Genomic DNA, 17,641 nt, shown 5'->3' on the forward strand with positions numbered 1-17,641 from the left:
ACATACTGCTTCCTTTATCAAGAAAGTCTTATTATGAAAAGACTGTCTGCTGAACTAAGCAGCATGCACAGTGATGTACTTGACATTCAAAGAAATTAGAAGAAATTAACGGGGAAGATATAAATTTCTAGAACTTTTAAAAAAGGTAACAGAATTATAAAATAGAATAAAAAGGGGAAGATGAAAAGGAATTCACTAGAGATGCTTCTAGGAATATATTATTCATTGATATACACAAGTAATTAACATCAATGTTAAGAAGTCACATCTATGTGTTCCTTAATAAACTGAAAGTCTTTCTTTGTGTTGTCTTAGCCACTTTCATAATCTTGACTCAGTAACATCAACAGCAGCGAACAGGCAAAACTGAAAAATGGTAACCCTTACATTTTAATCATTCAGTTTCTCAGATACTGTGAACCAGTCATAAAATATAAAATGACTACGGCATGGAATGATCATTGTGCTTGCATTTAATGTGTTCCAATACTCTCTGCTCAAAATTTTTATGTTCACACACTAAGTCTATGACTTCATCAAATCACTTGCCGAGAACATAAAGACATTGTTTCAAAACATAATGTAGTTTGTTACTTATGTATAAAGCAGGTTTAACATTCAACAACCTTACATGTTGGATATGTAACGTGTTGCTATATTGCTGAAGGACAATTTTATCACTGAAGCTACAGGCTGGACAAACTTTCTCTGTAAAGAACCAGAGAGGAAATTTTTTAGGCATGTGTTCTAATAAAACTTTATTTACGTACACGGAAATTTGAATTTCATATAATTTTCACATGTCATAAAATATTCTTTGTTTTTTTCTTCAACCATTTAAAACCATAAAAACCACTGTGAAAGCTGCACAAAAACAGATAGCAGGCCGCATTTGGCCTGCAAGCAATAGTTTGCCAACCCCTGAGCTAGGTCACAGGCATGAATAGCATTTGTTGCCTATTCCGTTCTTTAAGAGATGGAACAAAGTGATAGTAATAGGTGGATTTCTAACCAGAATGGACTTAATTATACCAATATAAAGGAAATTAACCATATTGGACATAATATACCAAATACTTTTAATAATAAGCCTCGTTAGAAGAATCTGCAATTTTTCAAATTACAATGAAAAGACAATGACTTCTAAGTTAGCATGTATGTTTGTTAAAAAGTATAATCTAGCAATTCCACTCCTTAGAAATATACCGGAAAACTGAAAATGTATGTTCACATAAAAACTTGTACATGAGTATACACAGAAGCAGTAATCATAATAGCCCAAATGTCTGTCAACTGATGAGCGGATAGACAAAACGTGGTATATCCATACAGTGGAAAATATTTAGCCATAAAAAGGAATTAAGTACTGATACATACTACAACATAAATGAACCCTGAAAACCATTATGCTAAATGACAGAAGCCAGTCACAAAAGACCACGTATTGTATGCTTCTATCTATATGAAATGTCCAGAATAAACAAATCCACAGATACAGAAAGTGGCTTAGTGTTGCCGGGGGCTATGAGGAGGGGAGAATGGAGTGTGGGTTTGTTTGTTTTCTTTCTGGGGTGATGAAAATGTTTGGGAATTAGTGATGATTGCACAGTCTTGTGAATATACTAAAAACCAGTGAATTGTCCACTTTAAATGGGTGAATTTTATGGTATACGAGTTCTATCACTATAATAATATAGCTAAAATATGAATAAAAGAAAATAATGGTAAGGAGTGTTGATGCCAAATGTGTGAATTCAATAGTGATGCATTACTTTTCGAACATAAAGTTTATCTATGCACTTCAGTAACAATGTCTCTCAATGCACCAGCACAGCGATGAATCAAATAGGTAGATGCACTTATTTATCAAAGTTTATAACAATCTTATAAGTATGAAGTTAAAGACTTCATGGATAATACACACATACATTTTAAAGGAAAGTTCCTAATTTATTTAAATAAAATCTTTCATATTGTCATTGTATACCTTCGAAAATTATTAAGAGAAATGGTTTACAGGTCCAGTTCAATCTTACTCCATAGTATTTTTAGATTTTCATTTTTTGCTAATAGTAATAACAGTGGTTTTTATACTGATTATTTGTTATTACTTACTGAAATAATTTGTTTCCTCAAATATTTTAAAAGGTATGTTCTCTTTAAGACTTACCTTTTGACCATCATGCTCAAAAGTGGAAAACCAAGGTTCAGCAGTTTCCATAAGCTGTGAGAACATTGCACTAAAAATTAGGAAAATAATATAATGCTAATGTTAAACCTTCATTAAAGTAAGCACAGTACAAAAGAAAAAAACAAAACAAAAAGTCTTTGTACTTACTAGGCATCATGTTCCAGATACTCAGGGTTCAAGAGAGTTTTCATTTCATCACTTAAAAAAGCAATACAAGCAATCAAAATTTGTACTTTTTTAATTGGAAGGAATGCAGAGGGTGTCTTATTCTACATTCATAAGCCAACTTTCATATAATGTGCAAATGAAAAAAAATTAGCTTTTTTTAATAAAAAGAGTAACTCCATTAACAAATAAAATCCTTTCTTTCTATAAAGATCAAAAACAAAGTCTATTCCACAATGAAATAACTAATTATTCCAAATAACAAATACAGAATGTTGTAACATAGTCCTTAAATATGCTTGGTCTACAATAATTGATTACTCCACAATCTATCACTTGTGCAAGTCTGAAACAAAACAACAAAAAAATTATAGTTACTGGTCAACTATGCAATATCAAAATATTAACTTATTTCTTCTTAACAGCTTCTATTTTTATTATATTTTAACAGCAATTAATCAGTGGTAGCACCTCTTAAAAATCTATTTTATGGTGTTGCTTTTACTTTTTACAAATTGAAACAGCTGAAGAAGTATGTCTAACTCATTCAAAAGCTATTTTCAATCATTCCTACTTTCATGTCAAGTACGTACACTGCATACACATTTCTTAAAGATAAAACTGGCACAAGAAAAAGATTCTAATACTAACTTCATTCTTACATCATTATACTTTAGAAGTAACTGAAGCAAAGGCAATTAAGATATGGTTACTACTGTCAAGATCCAATCAGTAAAATTACAAAAGCTCAAGGGACACTTCAAAACACAAATTTGTAACAGTAGACAAAAGCAAATTTGGTTAATAAAGATGGTATCACGTGAAATGTTATGTTAGGTTTTTTTTTTCCCCTACATATAGACACATTAGCCTGTGGATTATTCATGACAAAGTCTGACAATCCTAGAGCTCTCCATCCCCAAAAAGCTTCTTGGTTGCTTCTCTGGCCGGTCAGTTAGGGTATCTTAAATTAGTACATGAAGTCTAACGATTAGTCTAAGACAAATGCAATTACTAAACTTAACTGCTGAACTAATAATAAATATGTATCTTAAAAACACAAGAAGGCGTTTTTGTTTATTTACAGAATGGGGTTCTTTGTGGCACCATTCCCTTATTTAGGAACTGAGCTGAGACAAACCTGGTGAGCAGTATCTCATAAGATTTACATGCAGCTTGTAGTGAAAGAACGGGCCACTGGAGGACAGTATATATAAACATTATCAATCATTAGCACCTTTGCCATTATAACAAAAATCTCTCCTTAGACTCACTAGTTATATGCCTTTTTCTCGTACAGATCAAAGGTTCTCAGCAATACTGACGATTCCAAATTTGCTCCACAGGGGAAGTGGGATTAGAACTATTAAGTGGAACTTACAATGGACCCTTCTAATTAGCCACATGAAACACAACCACATTTACAACTTGCAAAAAGTTAGTAAGTACCTTCAATTTAAAAGATTTGGAGGTAAAAAAAGATTACAGCAGGGCTGAATGAACACATGGAGCTTGTATAAAAACTTGCCTGGGCTGTGCGGATTCACTAGCATGTAGAAAAGCTTGGTGGTCACAGTGGAGAATAAAGACTATAGGTGCTAACAGCTCATGCATGCCCTGAAACATAAGAGCAAGAGAAATGAGGATGATTTTGAGAGTCCATTAGCAGATATTATAAGCTCAGTTAGACATTTCTTCAACGTATAGCCAACCGCAACATTACCACGTTATTTAGAAAAGCATAAAAATGGAAAGCTACAAAACAAGATTTTATCTACTTTTAGAATTTGATTCCAATTCAACCACAGCACTTATTCTTCTTTAAAACATGGAGAGCAGTTCTCTTTTAAATAACACAACAAACAATAAATTGGCATGGTAGACAACCTTGCACCTGTCAGTTGCTTCAAGATCTGTACTCATAAATATGAATTTCATTTATGCAAATTATAATCATGAGCTACAGTGTAAAGATCTGCAGTAAGAAGGGCAACTAAGAACTGCAGACCGAAGGAAATTACACCCGATGTTTTCATTATATAATGGTTCAAAATTAGGATGTCTGTAGATTTAGGAAGAGCTGAAGTCAGCTAGCTAGAAACGTTAGCTAATAAAGGGAACAATCTTTAGCAGGTATGACAGATAATAAAGTTTTAAAAATATGATTTTCAATATGTTTAATCAGACGACTATCATTAATTTGTTTTCCTGTCTACTTCATCTAGGTTAATTTTTAATTTATTTAGTAATTTCACCAATATAGTTTTCTTTTTCCTTATATTGGGGTTCACCTGTGGATTACATGAATAGACACAGAAACAAAAGCTATAATATTAGTTACTAAGCTATCTCTAAAAGGGTATTGTAAAAAATCCAATATTTACCCATCACTGTGTAGAACTGTTATTACACATTAGTGACGTATCAAGTTAATTAAGATTCTTTTTCCTTATGCATCAAAAGACATGTTTTAACAATTTAAAAACAGATTATACTCAATTCTGCCTTTAAAGTGAGTAAATTTTCATTTTACTTTTGCTTAATAACTAAGGATGATTTTTATAAAATGACAAGACAAAATATCACTTTTAGAAGAAATAAAAATAAAATACGGTAGCAGAGAAGAGGGAAATTTTTTCTGATAGACTTACAGGAGGCTTCTTGGGAGCAGGAAATGGAGGAAAGAGCTACACAGCCCTCTGCTACAGCCCTGTGCTGTTCTTAGGAATACAGTTGTTATCACAAAGATAAATACAAAAGTAAACTCTAACAGACTTCATTTACAAGTTTTCACTAACCTTGAATGAGAAGAACTTAAAGATATTTTTACAAAATAATTGATGATACACTGATAATTTAGTGTGACTTAGGACAAACTATCACACACCGCTCCATCTTTTTTAGGTAACCATCTCCTCACTAGTGAAACCTTGTAAAGAATGTCCCTTAGAAGAACAACACAGAAACCCAGAGAAAACGGAGTTCAGCATTGATTGCATCGTCGCTGCTGCTGGCTGTCACTGAGTCATCCCCTGACCCGTGGCTACCCCACGCACAATGGGGTGGACTGTTGTGATCCATACGGTTTTTCATTGGCTGATTTTTGGAAGTAGATCACCAAGCCTTTCTGAAGCACTGCTGAGTGTACTTTACAAATCTTCATTCAGCTTGTACTTTTTCTGGCTTCCAGAAAGCATTCCCTCACTATAGAGCATAAAAATTGCCTTCTCACCATATCCTCACCTATATGCATAGTGGTTTTTAAAAATCTTCTCAAATTTCATGACAAATTATTGTTTTAATTTCTTCAAATGCCAGTGAAACTAAACTAGGAAGTTTTATTGATCATTTTTATTTAATGACTTGCCTATTTCCTCCTAATGAAGTGTTTTCTTTTTCCTAATGGTTTCTAATAGTCCTTCATCAATTAAGGATATTAACGTTTTCTTTTTTTTTGTTACAAATAGTTTTCCAAATTTATAATTTGCCTTTTAATTGGGACCGTAATATCTTATAACATACTAAAATTCTACACCTGAAAATAGTCAAATCAATAAATCATCTTCATGGTTTCTTTTTTGCTTTCATATCTAAAAAGACCTTCCTCCTCTGAGATTAGGTAAGCATATAATTTTTTTTTCAGTTAAATCTTCACCTATCTGGTATTAGTTTAAATTTTGACATGAGGAATAAATGTTTTTCTTTTTTCCTCCAAAAGAGTTAAACTAACTTACTGAATAATCACCATTTACTGAATAATCTCTCACTCCCAAGAGATCTAAAATAACTTCTTTACTATAATTTGGATATTCAGCTTGTACTTTTTCTGGGCTTTTATGGCTATACCATTGATTTGTATGTTCTTAACCAGAACTGTACTATTCTAATGATCGACGCTTTAAAATGTTCTAATTTCTAGTAGTACAAATATTCCATATTTTCTACTTTTTTGGGCAAAATTATTTTGCCTATTCTTACTCATTTTTCATCCAGGTGAACTTCAGTACCATTTAGTTATATACAATGCTAAGCAAGACACTATAATTTCTACTGGTATTGCATTAAAATATATAACTTGAAAAGAACTGGTATTTTTAAAGAACGGTGAATTTTCTAATCTAAAAATCTGTATGACTGCATAGTTCTTATTAGATTTGTTACTAGATTTTCTTGTTAGTGCTGGGATCTTTTGAATGGGTCTTTCTCATTCCCTCCTCAATGTATTTTCTAATTATGGCTGGTTTATAAGGAAGGGTTATGTGTCTACTGCATTTTCCCCACCTTCTTTCAATGTTCTCTTTCCTCTAGTTTCTGCAACACTACCCTCTCCAGATTCTCCATTTGTTCATACATCATTCATTCATTCAAAAAACTATTTCTTAAATGCCTATGACGTGCTGGGCACAAGAGACACAAAGGTGAATGAAATGGGCAAGTTCCAAATCTTTACGGAGCTTGCAGTCTGGATAGAAAGACACATAAATAATAAGTACAAAAATTACTTTCCAACTGTAAACTGCAGTAAGTGATGTGTGTACGTATATGTGTGTGTGTACAGCTAGTGAGCAAGTGAGCGAGAGACAGAGAGGAAACGAGACAGCTCAAGCAAGCGCAATTGCTCTTCCACATTAACGTAAGCTCCTTGAAGGCATGGGCAATGCAGTTCATCTAGTTTTAAAACCAGCTCCTACTACAGGCTCAGCACATAGAATGTGCTCACTACATGTTGACTGAATGAATGAAATTATCTACCGCTCAATATATCAACACAGTGGTAAAAATCAAATAATAATATAAAAAAAGGGGGAAAAAGAAAAACACTTAATCTTATTTCAGTTTTTCAGATCAATAAGTAAAGGTACTCTGTATATAATGGAAATTAGTGTCCTCTGAACACTGCAGAATGGATAGTTAAGACAATCTTTGACAAGTTGAGTTTTGACTTCTACTGAAACTAGATTTTGTTTTTCCAGAGTCATGAAAGAGATTGTTGGTTCCACTCTCATTTCTAAATTAGTAAAACCTAACCAATAATTACAAGTGGCAAGTACATAGTCCTCTTTAAAGGAAAAGAGAAGTATTCAGAATGAAAGATCATAAATTCAGTATGCTGTGAATTTGACAAAGTATAATTAAAAAATGTACTGTCAATATACTTCTTGGTTCTCCAAATATGTATTTTACTTCCATCTACACTGTCAGCATTTCTGCTTGCTTAAAGCCTTTATCCCTGCTGGATAGTTAGTAGTCACTGCACTCCAAACTCATGCCAGCTGAAAATAAAGGTAACGAAGTTTTCTTCATCAAGAGCCTGTAGGCTCACAAAATTGAACCTGTTCTTTTATCTGCCTGTGTTCATTTAGCCCACCAAGCAGTCTTTATTAAAGCTGAGGCAACAGACAGTCAAAGTTCATTAATACCATTTTTATAATCTCTGCAGTTTCAATTAACTCAGCAAGACATTCTACTACATGATAAAGTCTCATTAATTCAATAAAATCCCATAACTATTAACAATATGGTCGATGTTAAACGGGGTGTCACCTAGTACAAAATAATAGCTTTAACAGCTTGTGATGAAACTCAAGGTTTTTTTCTTAAATTTGATCCAGCTAAATATTCAGTTCTTTTACAGCAAGGTATTATTTCTCTGTAAAGAATCCTTAGGATTTAAACATGTACACAGGGTAATTAAGTCTTTTTAAGTGGTGTCCAGGAGAAAGCTAATACTTTCTTATTAAATAATTGATAGACCTTGTTTAAATTATCAAGAATCTGATCTTCCATATTCCTGCCTAGTTGTCCACACAAATGCAATGGGTCACATAGATCACAAATGGTGGAGCTCTGTAGTTACCATTTTTATTCCTTGTCAATGAAACTTGTTTCCATTATTCTAAGATTTCTTTAATCCAGATTTTTCTTTCACTATAGGAAAACAACTGTATAACTTGAAATAATTTTATTCTGACCTGATTCACTACCAACCAATCCTTTACTGCAAGGTATTTTCAGATATTTCAAAAAGGAGAGGAGACAAAGAGGAGGTAAGCTTGACAAAAGCCAACACAATGAGGAGAGGAGAGCAGAAAAATAGAAAGAAACCTGGATCCTTGATGAATATTCTAAGCTACTGAGTTAATTAATGCATTAAGCTCTGGTGGCGCAGTGGTTAAATCAATTGACTGCTAACCAAAAGGTTGGTGGTAAAAACCACCAGCGGCTCTGCCGGAGAAAGATGCGGCAATCTGCTTCCGTAGAGATCACAGCCTCGGAAAGCTTATGGGGTCACTGTGTGTCGGAATCAACTCAGATGCAGTGGGTTTTGTAGACCATTTTACCCCCAGACTTCCTTCTATTTGTGTTAATAACACCCTTAAAGTTTAAGTAATTTTAAACCAGTTCTCCTGTTATTTGCTTCTTAAAGAAATCTACACTGATAGAGGTTGTTTTGTTTGTTTTTTCCGAGAATACTTTTTTTTTTTTTTGCCGTTGGGAGAGTCTTTTGACTTTATATAGCCTATCTTGCCCTGGTGGTGTAGTGATTAAGAGCTTGCCTGCTAACCAAAAGGTCGGGAGTTCGAATCCACCAGCTCTCCTTGGAAACCCTATGGGGCAGTTCTACAGTTGAGATGGACTCGATGGCGATGGCTTTTTTTTTCTTGCTGGGGAAGGCCTTTCCTACCTTGAGATTAAACAAAAGTTGTCCTAAATTTTCTTTTAGCATATTTATATATTTTTATTTTTATATTGATATCATTACACCATCTGCAATTTATTTCAAATAAAGGTATAACAATCTTTTTTTTCAAGATGGATAGCCAAATATACCAAATCAATATCCTTTTCCCATTGAATTAAAACATCCTATTTTATCACTTTAACATTTCATATACATATACTTGGACCTGCTTTTTAATCTGTTCCACAGATCTATTTGTTCATTTCAATGCTACTGTCATATTGCTTCGGTCATAGAACCTTTACAGTAAGTTTTATATTGCCCTTTGTCATTCTTTGATGTGATGAAATCCACTGTAGTGAAATTGTTCACTACAAATTAGTAAGTAAGCACAAGTAACTCTGTGCTCACCTTGCTTAATGGGTTATCCGCCCCTTAAAATGAAAATGCTGACACAGTGAAAACTGTAACCAATGCCACAGAACAATTTGTATAAAAATTGTTAAATGGGAACCTAATTTGCTATATAAACTTTCACCTAAAACACAATAAAATATTTATTTAAAAAAAAGCTGTTTTTAAGAGAAAATCCAAAAGGAAAAAAAAAACACCTCATTGCATTCTCATTGGAATGATAATATACGCTAGCTTCGAAAGGATTAACATTTTTATTTAGTCTTCCCAACAAGAACATGGTATTATTTTCTATTTATTCAACTCTTCCTTTTTATCTTCAATAAAACCTACAGTTTTCTTCATTGTACCCTTCTTGTTAAATTTATTGTTAGACATTTTACGGTTTTGTTTGCCATCATGAACTGGATACATTTTTTCCATTTCTAATTCTAAAAGGTTACTGTCAGCAAGTAATTAATATAAAACATATTACTAATATAAAAATAAGATAAAATCAGTTCCCTTGGGTAGTCTACACATACAATTATAACAAATGTATTGTTTAGGATAATTGTACTCTGACTTGGTTTACTATCTTCAGATCTATTTTATTTCAAATTAAATATGTTGTTCTCACTACACAGGTTTTTTTTTTTTTAATATATATTAAAGTGAAGTTAGGTGGTCATCAATTGGACAATTTATGAATTCAGTTTGAAGTGCCACTTATACATTTGGAGAAATACAATGGATATTTCTCCAATATCCAACCATGTCTATTTTTATTGAAACATCATAAGCTTAAGTAGAAAACCTGGATACTTCTTTATATATTAAGTAAATAATTTACATTTTAATGAAAATGCACAATCCAACAATCTGCTTTCCATTAGCAATGGGATCAGTCAAATCACAGGATCCCAAAGAAACTAAATACAAATTTCAAAAATTCTGTGAACTTCCAAGGACCTTCCGAAGTTCCACTACTGGCAAACTTTAAAGAGTAATGGAGTACTTTATTTTTTACATGGCATTTCACATATTTATAAATGCTGTACTTAGAAACAATATTTATACCTGTAACTCTAAAAAGTTTTATTACGAGATTGGCTTCAAAGAGGCTGTTTATAAACTAACTCCCAAAAGTTGAAAGAAAAGATTGAACAGCCTTACAGAAGACAATTTGGTGGAATGTCTTATAATGAGGAAGAAGCATATGTGCTTCAATGAGCTTACTTTTCTCACTATGAGGCAGACAAGCAGGTCTCTGATTGCTTTACCATTATGATACAACTCTGGATACAATAAAGGCTACATTATTGCACTATCATTTGTCAAGCTGTATAGAAAATTTTGAGTCAATGGATGCCACCTGTACGATATTTTCATTACCTGTTTATAAAGCAACTGCTCATTTTCTCTGGCGTAACAGAAAAGAACATCTGTAAGAATCTTTCTCACATTTTCTTGTTGAAAAAACTGCATTTCAGGAAACCTGAGAAAAGAAAGCACAGGAATGAAAAAGACTAGCACAGTTTCACAACTCATCCTCAAACTCTCAGCTCTGAGAGGTGCCAAAGGTCTGCTTTAGGTTTCAGCACAGGTCTGTATTGCCATGCAATTTATGCCACTGGCTGGACTGTGTTTCCCTTACTCTAAGTGGGAAAAGGGTGATGAAAGGAAATGATTACATCATAGAAGTAAATGATAACCTTCAACAGGCTAAACATTTCAAATGCCTTCATATACCTAAAGCCACCAAAAGTTTGAAATAGAGCTTTTTCTTTTTAGCAAAATTTTATTAGCCTTTTTTTATTTTTTGTTTTGTTTTAGCCCATTTGATCCCTAGGCCTAGAATATAATTTTGTAAGTATCAACTTTTCAAGTAATTATTATCATCTTTCTTTTTTTCTTAATGTGAACATGTAGATTTTAATGATTATACATGACCATACTGTCAGCTGATTAAAACGTAGGCTTCAAATAGAACAAAAGTTAGTCAATACTGCTTAAATGCTCTCTGGATCAAAAACTCCACCAGTTCCTTTGAGGTAATATTAAATAGAAAAAAGGACAAAGTATCTTCCTGAAAGAAACTTAAATAACTGTTTATGCTACAAGAATATATAAGAAGACAAACAGCAAACACACAGCAATGCAACACACAATGCCTATAGGAGGAAACGTCATGTGGGAATGAAGAGTTGACTGGGTTCAGTAATAGAAGGTATGAACAAGAATTTTAAGGAGAGGAGAATAAGTAACACCACTGGGAAAGGTAACCAAATCAGAAGGAAAGACACGAAGGCACAGAGGGCAATGAGTATTTCAAATGTGCAAGGTAGCATACTAATTATAATCAGAAGGAAAAGAGAATTCCATGAAGTACAACTGTCAGGTGGAAGCAGAAGAATGTGTCAAGAAAAGGTGGGGCAAATCTGGAAAGAGCTTTGAATGCTAAATTTACAACTGAGGAAAAACAACAGAGTAACTATTTTTGAAAAGGGAGGTGATGAAGAAAATAGTATCTGAGTAAATCTAAGAGGCAATAAAGGAGCCCTGGTGGCACAGTAGTTAAGTGCTCAGCTGCTAACTGAAAGGTCGGTGGTTCAAACCCACCAGCTGCTCAGTGGGAGAGAGATGTGGCAGTCTGGTTCCATAAAGACTTATGGCCTTGGAAACCCTATGGGGCAGTTCTACTCTGTTCTACAAGGCTGCTGTGAGCTGCAATCGACTCAATGGCCATGGGTTTGGTTTTAGTTTAAGAGGGAATAACCCTGATACAGCAGAATTTAAAGGAAGGACATAAGAGGGCATCATAACAGAGTGAACTGGAAAAAAGAAAAATCACAAATTTTAGTAGAAAAGCTTGTGTTCAAATTCACGTTGCCTAATTTTTAGCTGGATAACTTTGAGCAAATGATTACTTAATGACCTCATCTGTAAGAAAGTGTAATGACCCTGCCCTACCGATTAAGATGAGATGATGTGAAAGCACCAAGAACAGTGCCTGGCAAGTAGTAGATGCTCAGCATTACACAACAATATTAGCCTTTGGGTATTGATACTTTCTGTTTTGAGGATGTGAACTAGGACTGTGGCCTGGGAACTAGAAAACAAGAGAAGAGGTGAGAAACTGAAGAGGAGGGCTACCTAGAACATGGAGACAGGACAACATCAAAACAGAGGCGTACTACGTACTGAGTCTTTGGAAGCACAATAATAGTTGCTTTACTTATTACAATGGTTTACTGCCTCTTATGTCTGGAGACCTTGGCCTGTTATATGGTTCATTCTGAACCTTTTCTGGCTCCCTGTGAGAGTTATAACTTTCTCTCCAGTCCAGGATGGGTTCCTGGGTGAACTATGCTAGTGAGTGGTGGCACATCCCTTTTCTGGTCCTAATTTTTAAAACAAATTAAGGCCTATTTTATCTTCCTCTGTTTTTTGACTTTTGCTTGAAATTGTGTTTGGTATGCTATTGTTCCCAGTTATAAATATTTGATCTTTTTTGTAGCAGCAAGTAGGTTCCTCTTGTAGGGGGCCAGTAATAAACAATCCAAAGATCTGAGTGAGGTTACCTGATGCCTCTGTAAACCTCAATGTGATGACCTACAGGTAGTCCATACCCAGGCACAGGAGCTGAAGTAGAGGTGGCACAAGTGACCACAGCTCCTAAATAAGAGAAAAATTAACCTAGAGGTAGATTCAGAGCAAGCATAATATATCATAGAAGCAAAAGGATTTCCAAAACAATGTCAAATGCATTGAAGAAGAAAAGAAACACAAAACTTTTTAAATGACCTGTCTGGACCATGGAAAGTTGCTAAAGTCGTTAGAAAGTCAAATATCCAAAATTAAAGTGATCAGGATGAAAGATAGGTTAAGTAGTTAATAAGTTGCTGTAGAGAAATTTCTTGGGAAAACATAGCCAATAAGGTAGAAATAGAATAATACTTACGAGAGGTAAAATTTTCTCCGCCTCTTCCTCATTATATGACTTAAATCTAGCCCTGTCGTTAAGTAGGTTTCACGTCTCAAGATTTAGACCACTTAATCATTTTGTGTCCCTTTTCCCAACTACTCTTCAGAAATTTTCTGTGGACACTGGCCCAATGAAATTCTGTGTAGCTTTTGCGATCAGAATGGATTATGGGAGAAAGTACTAAAAACTGTTACATTCACTTTGCCAACAAACATCCAAGAACTATATAGTATAAGTCTACTATTTAACTTCTGAAAATGTAAATTATATTACATACCAATTCATGGTTTCATTTAAATGCATACTAATCATTTCCAAGATTAAAAACTAGAGATCTACAGGAATTAAATTGCAGGTAGATAATTTAAATTTTAGCAAATACCCAATCAACTGAAAATGTGTATTAGGCAGGCATAGCGTAGCTGCGCAATGGCACACAATCTACAATTCTACTCTACGATGCTAAAGTGCCAATCTGTGAAGTTTCATGACACCCTCTTTTTTTTAAGACAAGTACAATTTGCCCGCTAAATTCTGATGAAGAATCCATAGCATCAATAAGTAAGGTAGAAAGATATAGAGAAGTTCTAAAAAAGAAATAATAGTTTATGCTACTTCAGAAGTTGAAAAAAGAACTGAAGTTCAGAGAAGATTTGAGTTAAAAGAGTGTCTGAAGATGACATGAAGCGATTAATAGCAAGGAAATTGAAGCACAGAGATATGAATAATGCTCCCAATGCACGTGGGTAGTGAACAGAGCAGCAGTACTTCCCACACTACTTCTCTAATCTGTTATAAATTAGTCAGTGAAATACTGTCGTTGTTGTTAGGTACCCTTGGGTCAGCTCCTGACTCATGGTGACACCATGCATAAGGGAAGGAAATGCTGACCAGTCCTGCCTCATCCCCATGATTGGTTACAAATCAGACCATTGTGATCCATGGGGCTTTAATTCACTGACTTTTGGAAGTAGATGGCCAGGCCTTTCTTCCTAGTCTGTCTTAGCCTGGAAGCTCCACCGAAACATGTTCAGCATCATAGCAACACACAAGCCTCCACTGACAGACGTGTGGTAGCTGTGCATGAGATGCACTGGCCAGGAATTGACCCCAGGTCTCCTGCATGGAAAGGCAGTGGTGGAGAATGAAATTCATTTAGGTAAAATTCCATGAGCTTGCAGGCGGGGCCAAGATGGCGGAGTAGTCAGACACTTCCGGTGGACCCTCTTACAATAAAGAACCGAAAAAAAGAGTGAATTGATTATATATGGCAATCGGGGAGCCCTGAACATCAAAGGCAGAGTTGAGGAACCAAACTGAGTGGCAGGGGGAGGGAGAGACAGTTTGGAAGCAACAAGGACTTGCCAGACCTGACCCGGTGAGAGCCTCAGCCCTTCAGGCCTGATCAGCTTGGGGGTGACTGGTGAGGGAGGCAAGTGGCGGTGCTCAGGAGGTGCATTTTCCACACCGGGAGAGACCCAGTGGCAGAGAGTCTACACAGCCACCCAGAACCAGTAAGAAGCAACCCTGGATCGGCGAAAGGTAAGTAAATGCTTACGGCCTACTGCGTGGATCAGAAACTCCTCTTAGGGAAAAACCTCTCTCACATTTACCTCCCCGCTCCCTGCTCTGCACCAGGTCCCAGACCAGCTTCAGGAATCGCCGAATCCCCTGGGCTGGAAGTAGGATCCGACACACACCCAGAGCCATTTGCCCTGCCTCAGAGAGTTAACAAATTAACAAACAGAGGGAAAAAATAAACTGCCAGCTCCCTTAAGCCAGGAACCCAGGGTAGGCCCAGGCATAAGGGATCCACAGACTTCGAGTGCCTTTCCTCCTGCATAGATTTGTGTGGGCCCATCGCAACAGCATAGGTCCTCATTACCGCAGTACAACAGGGTATATACTGGAACACTAACTTCAACTGTTTCAGCTGTGAAGTGGCAGGTTCGTGACATTTGATACTCCTCTGCACATTAAGCAGGGTCTTCACCTATCCATATATCAGGGGACTGAGGACTCGTGGCTCCACCCATGCCACCTAGCCACCTGTGATAGGGGCCCAAGAATAAGAGGTTCCCCCCAGTCCTTACAGCCAACAGCACTGAGTGCTCATAGTCCGGCTGCAAAACCCACCCACCTACACGCTCTAGGAAACAGGGACATGCCCCCATAGTGGACACCTGGGGGTGGCCGTCAGCCCCCTGACTTGCTCCGACTGTGTCACCCTGCTGAAGCCAGATGCCTATGCCTACACCAATCACCCATGCCTGTCTAGGACTGTAGGTGAGAGCCTACACCACACACTTGGTGGCTATCTACTTGGGCACCTGAGATGAACCCATACAGGAGGAGAGGGCAGACTCCTGAACTCACATACCTAGTAACAGATCTAACCACCTGGTGACAGGACATTAGAGCTTCAAAGGTGCCAACAATCAAACTAGCTCATACAAGCAGCAGCCTATTTGGACATATCAAAACAAAACAAGAAGCTAGGACACACTAAGCAAACATAAAATAAATAAATACAATAACATATCGATGACTTGGAGAAAACAGTCAATATCAAATGACATAAAGAGGCAATCCATGACGGCTTCAGTAGGCTCCCAAAATAAAGAATCTGGAAATTTTCCAGAGGAGGAAAATTTCTTGGAATTAACAGAGGCAGAATACAAAAGATTAATATACAGAACTCTTCAAGAAATTAGGAAGAAAATTAAGCAAAACGCAGAACATGCAATAGAGGAAATTAAAAAGATTACAGAGGATCATACTGACAAATTTAACAGGCTGCAAGAATCCATAGAGAGACAGCAATCAGAAATCCAGAAGATTAACAACAAAATTTCAGAATTAGACAACTCAATAGAAAGTCATAGGAGCAGAATTGAGGCAATGGAAGTCAGAATTAGTGAGACTAAAGATAAAGCACTTGACACCAACTTATTTGAGGAAAAATCAGAGTAAAGGATTTTAAAAAATGAAGAAACCCTAAGAATTATGTGGGACTCTATCAAGAGGAATAACCTACGAGTGACTGGAGTACCAGAACAGGGTGAGGGTGGGGGAGGATAACAGAAAATGCAGAGAGAATTGTTGAAGATTTGTTAGCAGAAAACCTCCCTGATATCGTGAAAGATGCCAAAACATCTATCCAAGATGATCATCAAACTCCACATAAGGTAGATCCCAAAAGAAAGTCACCAAGACATATTATAATCAAACTTGCCAAAACAAACGATAAAAGCGAGAATTTTAAGAGCGGCTAGGGATAAACGAAAAGTGATCTACAAAGGGGAGTCAATAAGAATAAGCTCAGACTACTCAGCAGAAACCATGCAGGGAAGAAGGCAATGGGATGACATATATAAAGCCTTGAAGGCAAAAACTGCCAGCCAAATATGATGGCGAAATTAGGGCATTTCCAGATAAACAGAAGTTTAGGGAATTTGCAAAAAACAAACCAAAATTACAAGAAATACTAAAGCGAGCCCTCCAATTAGAAAATCAGTAACATGAGATAACAACCCAAGACTAGAACACAGGACAGAGCAACCACATACCAACCAAGATAGGGAAGTCACAAAAGTAAATCAAAGCTAAAACACTGAAAATAGGGAAAAAGATGTCAGTATGTAAAAGATGGTAACATTAAAACAAAAAAGAGGGACTTAAGAAATGTAGACACAGATTTCTCATATGGAGAGGAAGTCAAGGAGATATAAAGAAATAAAAGACTGGTATAAACTTAGAAAAATAGGGGTAAATATTAAGGTAACCACAAAGGAAACTAACAATCCTACAAGTGAAAATAAAAAACTAGAAAATTATAAAGACTCAGCAAACACAAATCAGCAACAATGAAAAAGATGAAAAGAAAAACAACTCTGCACAGAAAATTAAGTGGAACAAAGAAACTGTGAACAACACACACACAAAGACATCAAAATGACAGCACTAAATTCACATGTATTAATAATTACTCTGAATGTAAATGGACTAAATGCACCAATAAAGAGACAGAGAGTGGCAGATTGGATAAAAAAACACAATCCGTCTATATGCTGCCGAAAAGAGACACACCTTAGACTTAAAGACACAAACTAAAACCCAAAGGATGGAAAAAAAATATATCAAGCAAACAACACTCAAAAAAGAGCAGGAGTGGCAATATTAATCTCTGACAAAATAGACTTCAAAGTAAAATCCACCACCA

General features: G+C 35.7%; 1 protein-coding gene across 15 annotated transcripts in view; it reads right to left on the reverse strand.

Moving 5' to 3' along the window:
- Positions 1 to 17,641, reverse strand: part of TBC1D5 (TBC1 domain family member 5) — a 657,932-nt gene that overhangs the window by 255,628 nt on the left and 384,663 nt on the right. For all 15 annotated transcript variants that reach the window (XM_023739548.1, XM_023739547.1, XM_023739544.1 and 12 more), the window contains 4 exons: positions 10,827 to 10,929; positions 3,885 to 3,973; positions 2,339 to 2,389; positions 2,171 to 2,240 (listed from right to left, as the gene is read on the reverse strand). In XM_023739548.1, coding sequence (XP_023595316.1) covers positions 2,171 to 2,240; positions 2,339 to 2,389; positions 3,885 to 3,973; positions 10,827 to 10,929 — 313 coding nt within the window. The remainder of the gene's footprint in view (positions 1 to 2,170; positions 2,241 to 2,338; positions 2,390 to 3,884; positions 3,974 to 10,826; positions 10,930 to 17,641) is intronic.

The sequence above is a fragment of the Trichechus manatus genome, unplaced genomic scaffold (genome assembly GCF_000243295.1).
Source record: "Trichechus manatus latirostris isolate Lorelei unplaced genomic scaffold, TriManLat1.0 scaffold00136, whole genome shotgun sequence".
NCBI classification, from domain to species: Eukaryota; Metazoa; Chordata; class Mammalia; order Sirenia; family Trichechidae; genus Trichechus; species Trichechus manatus.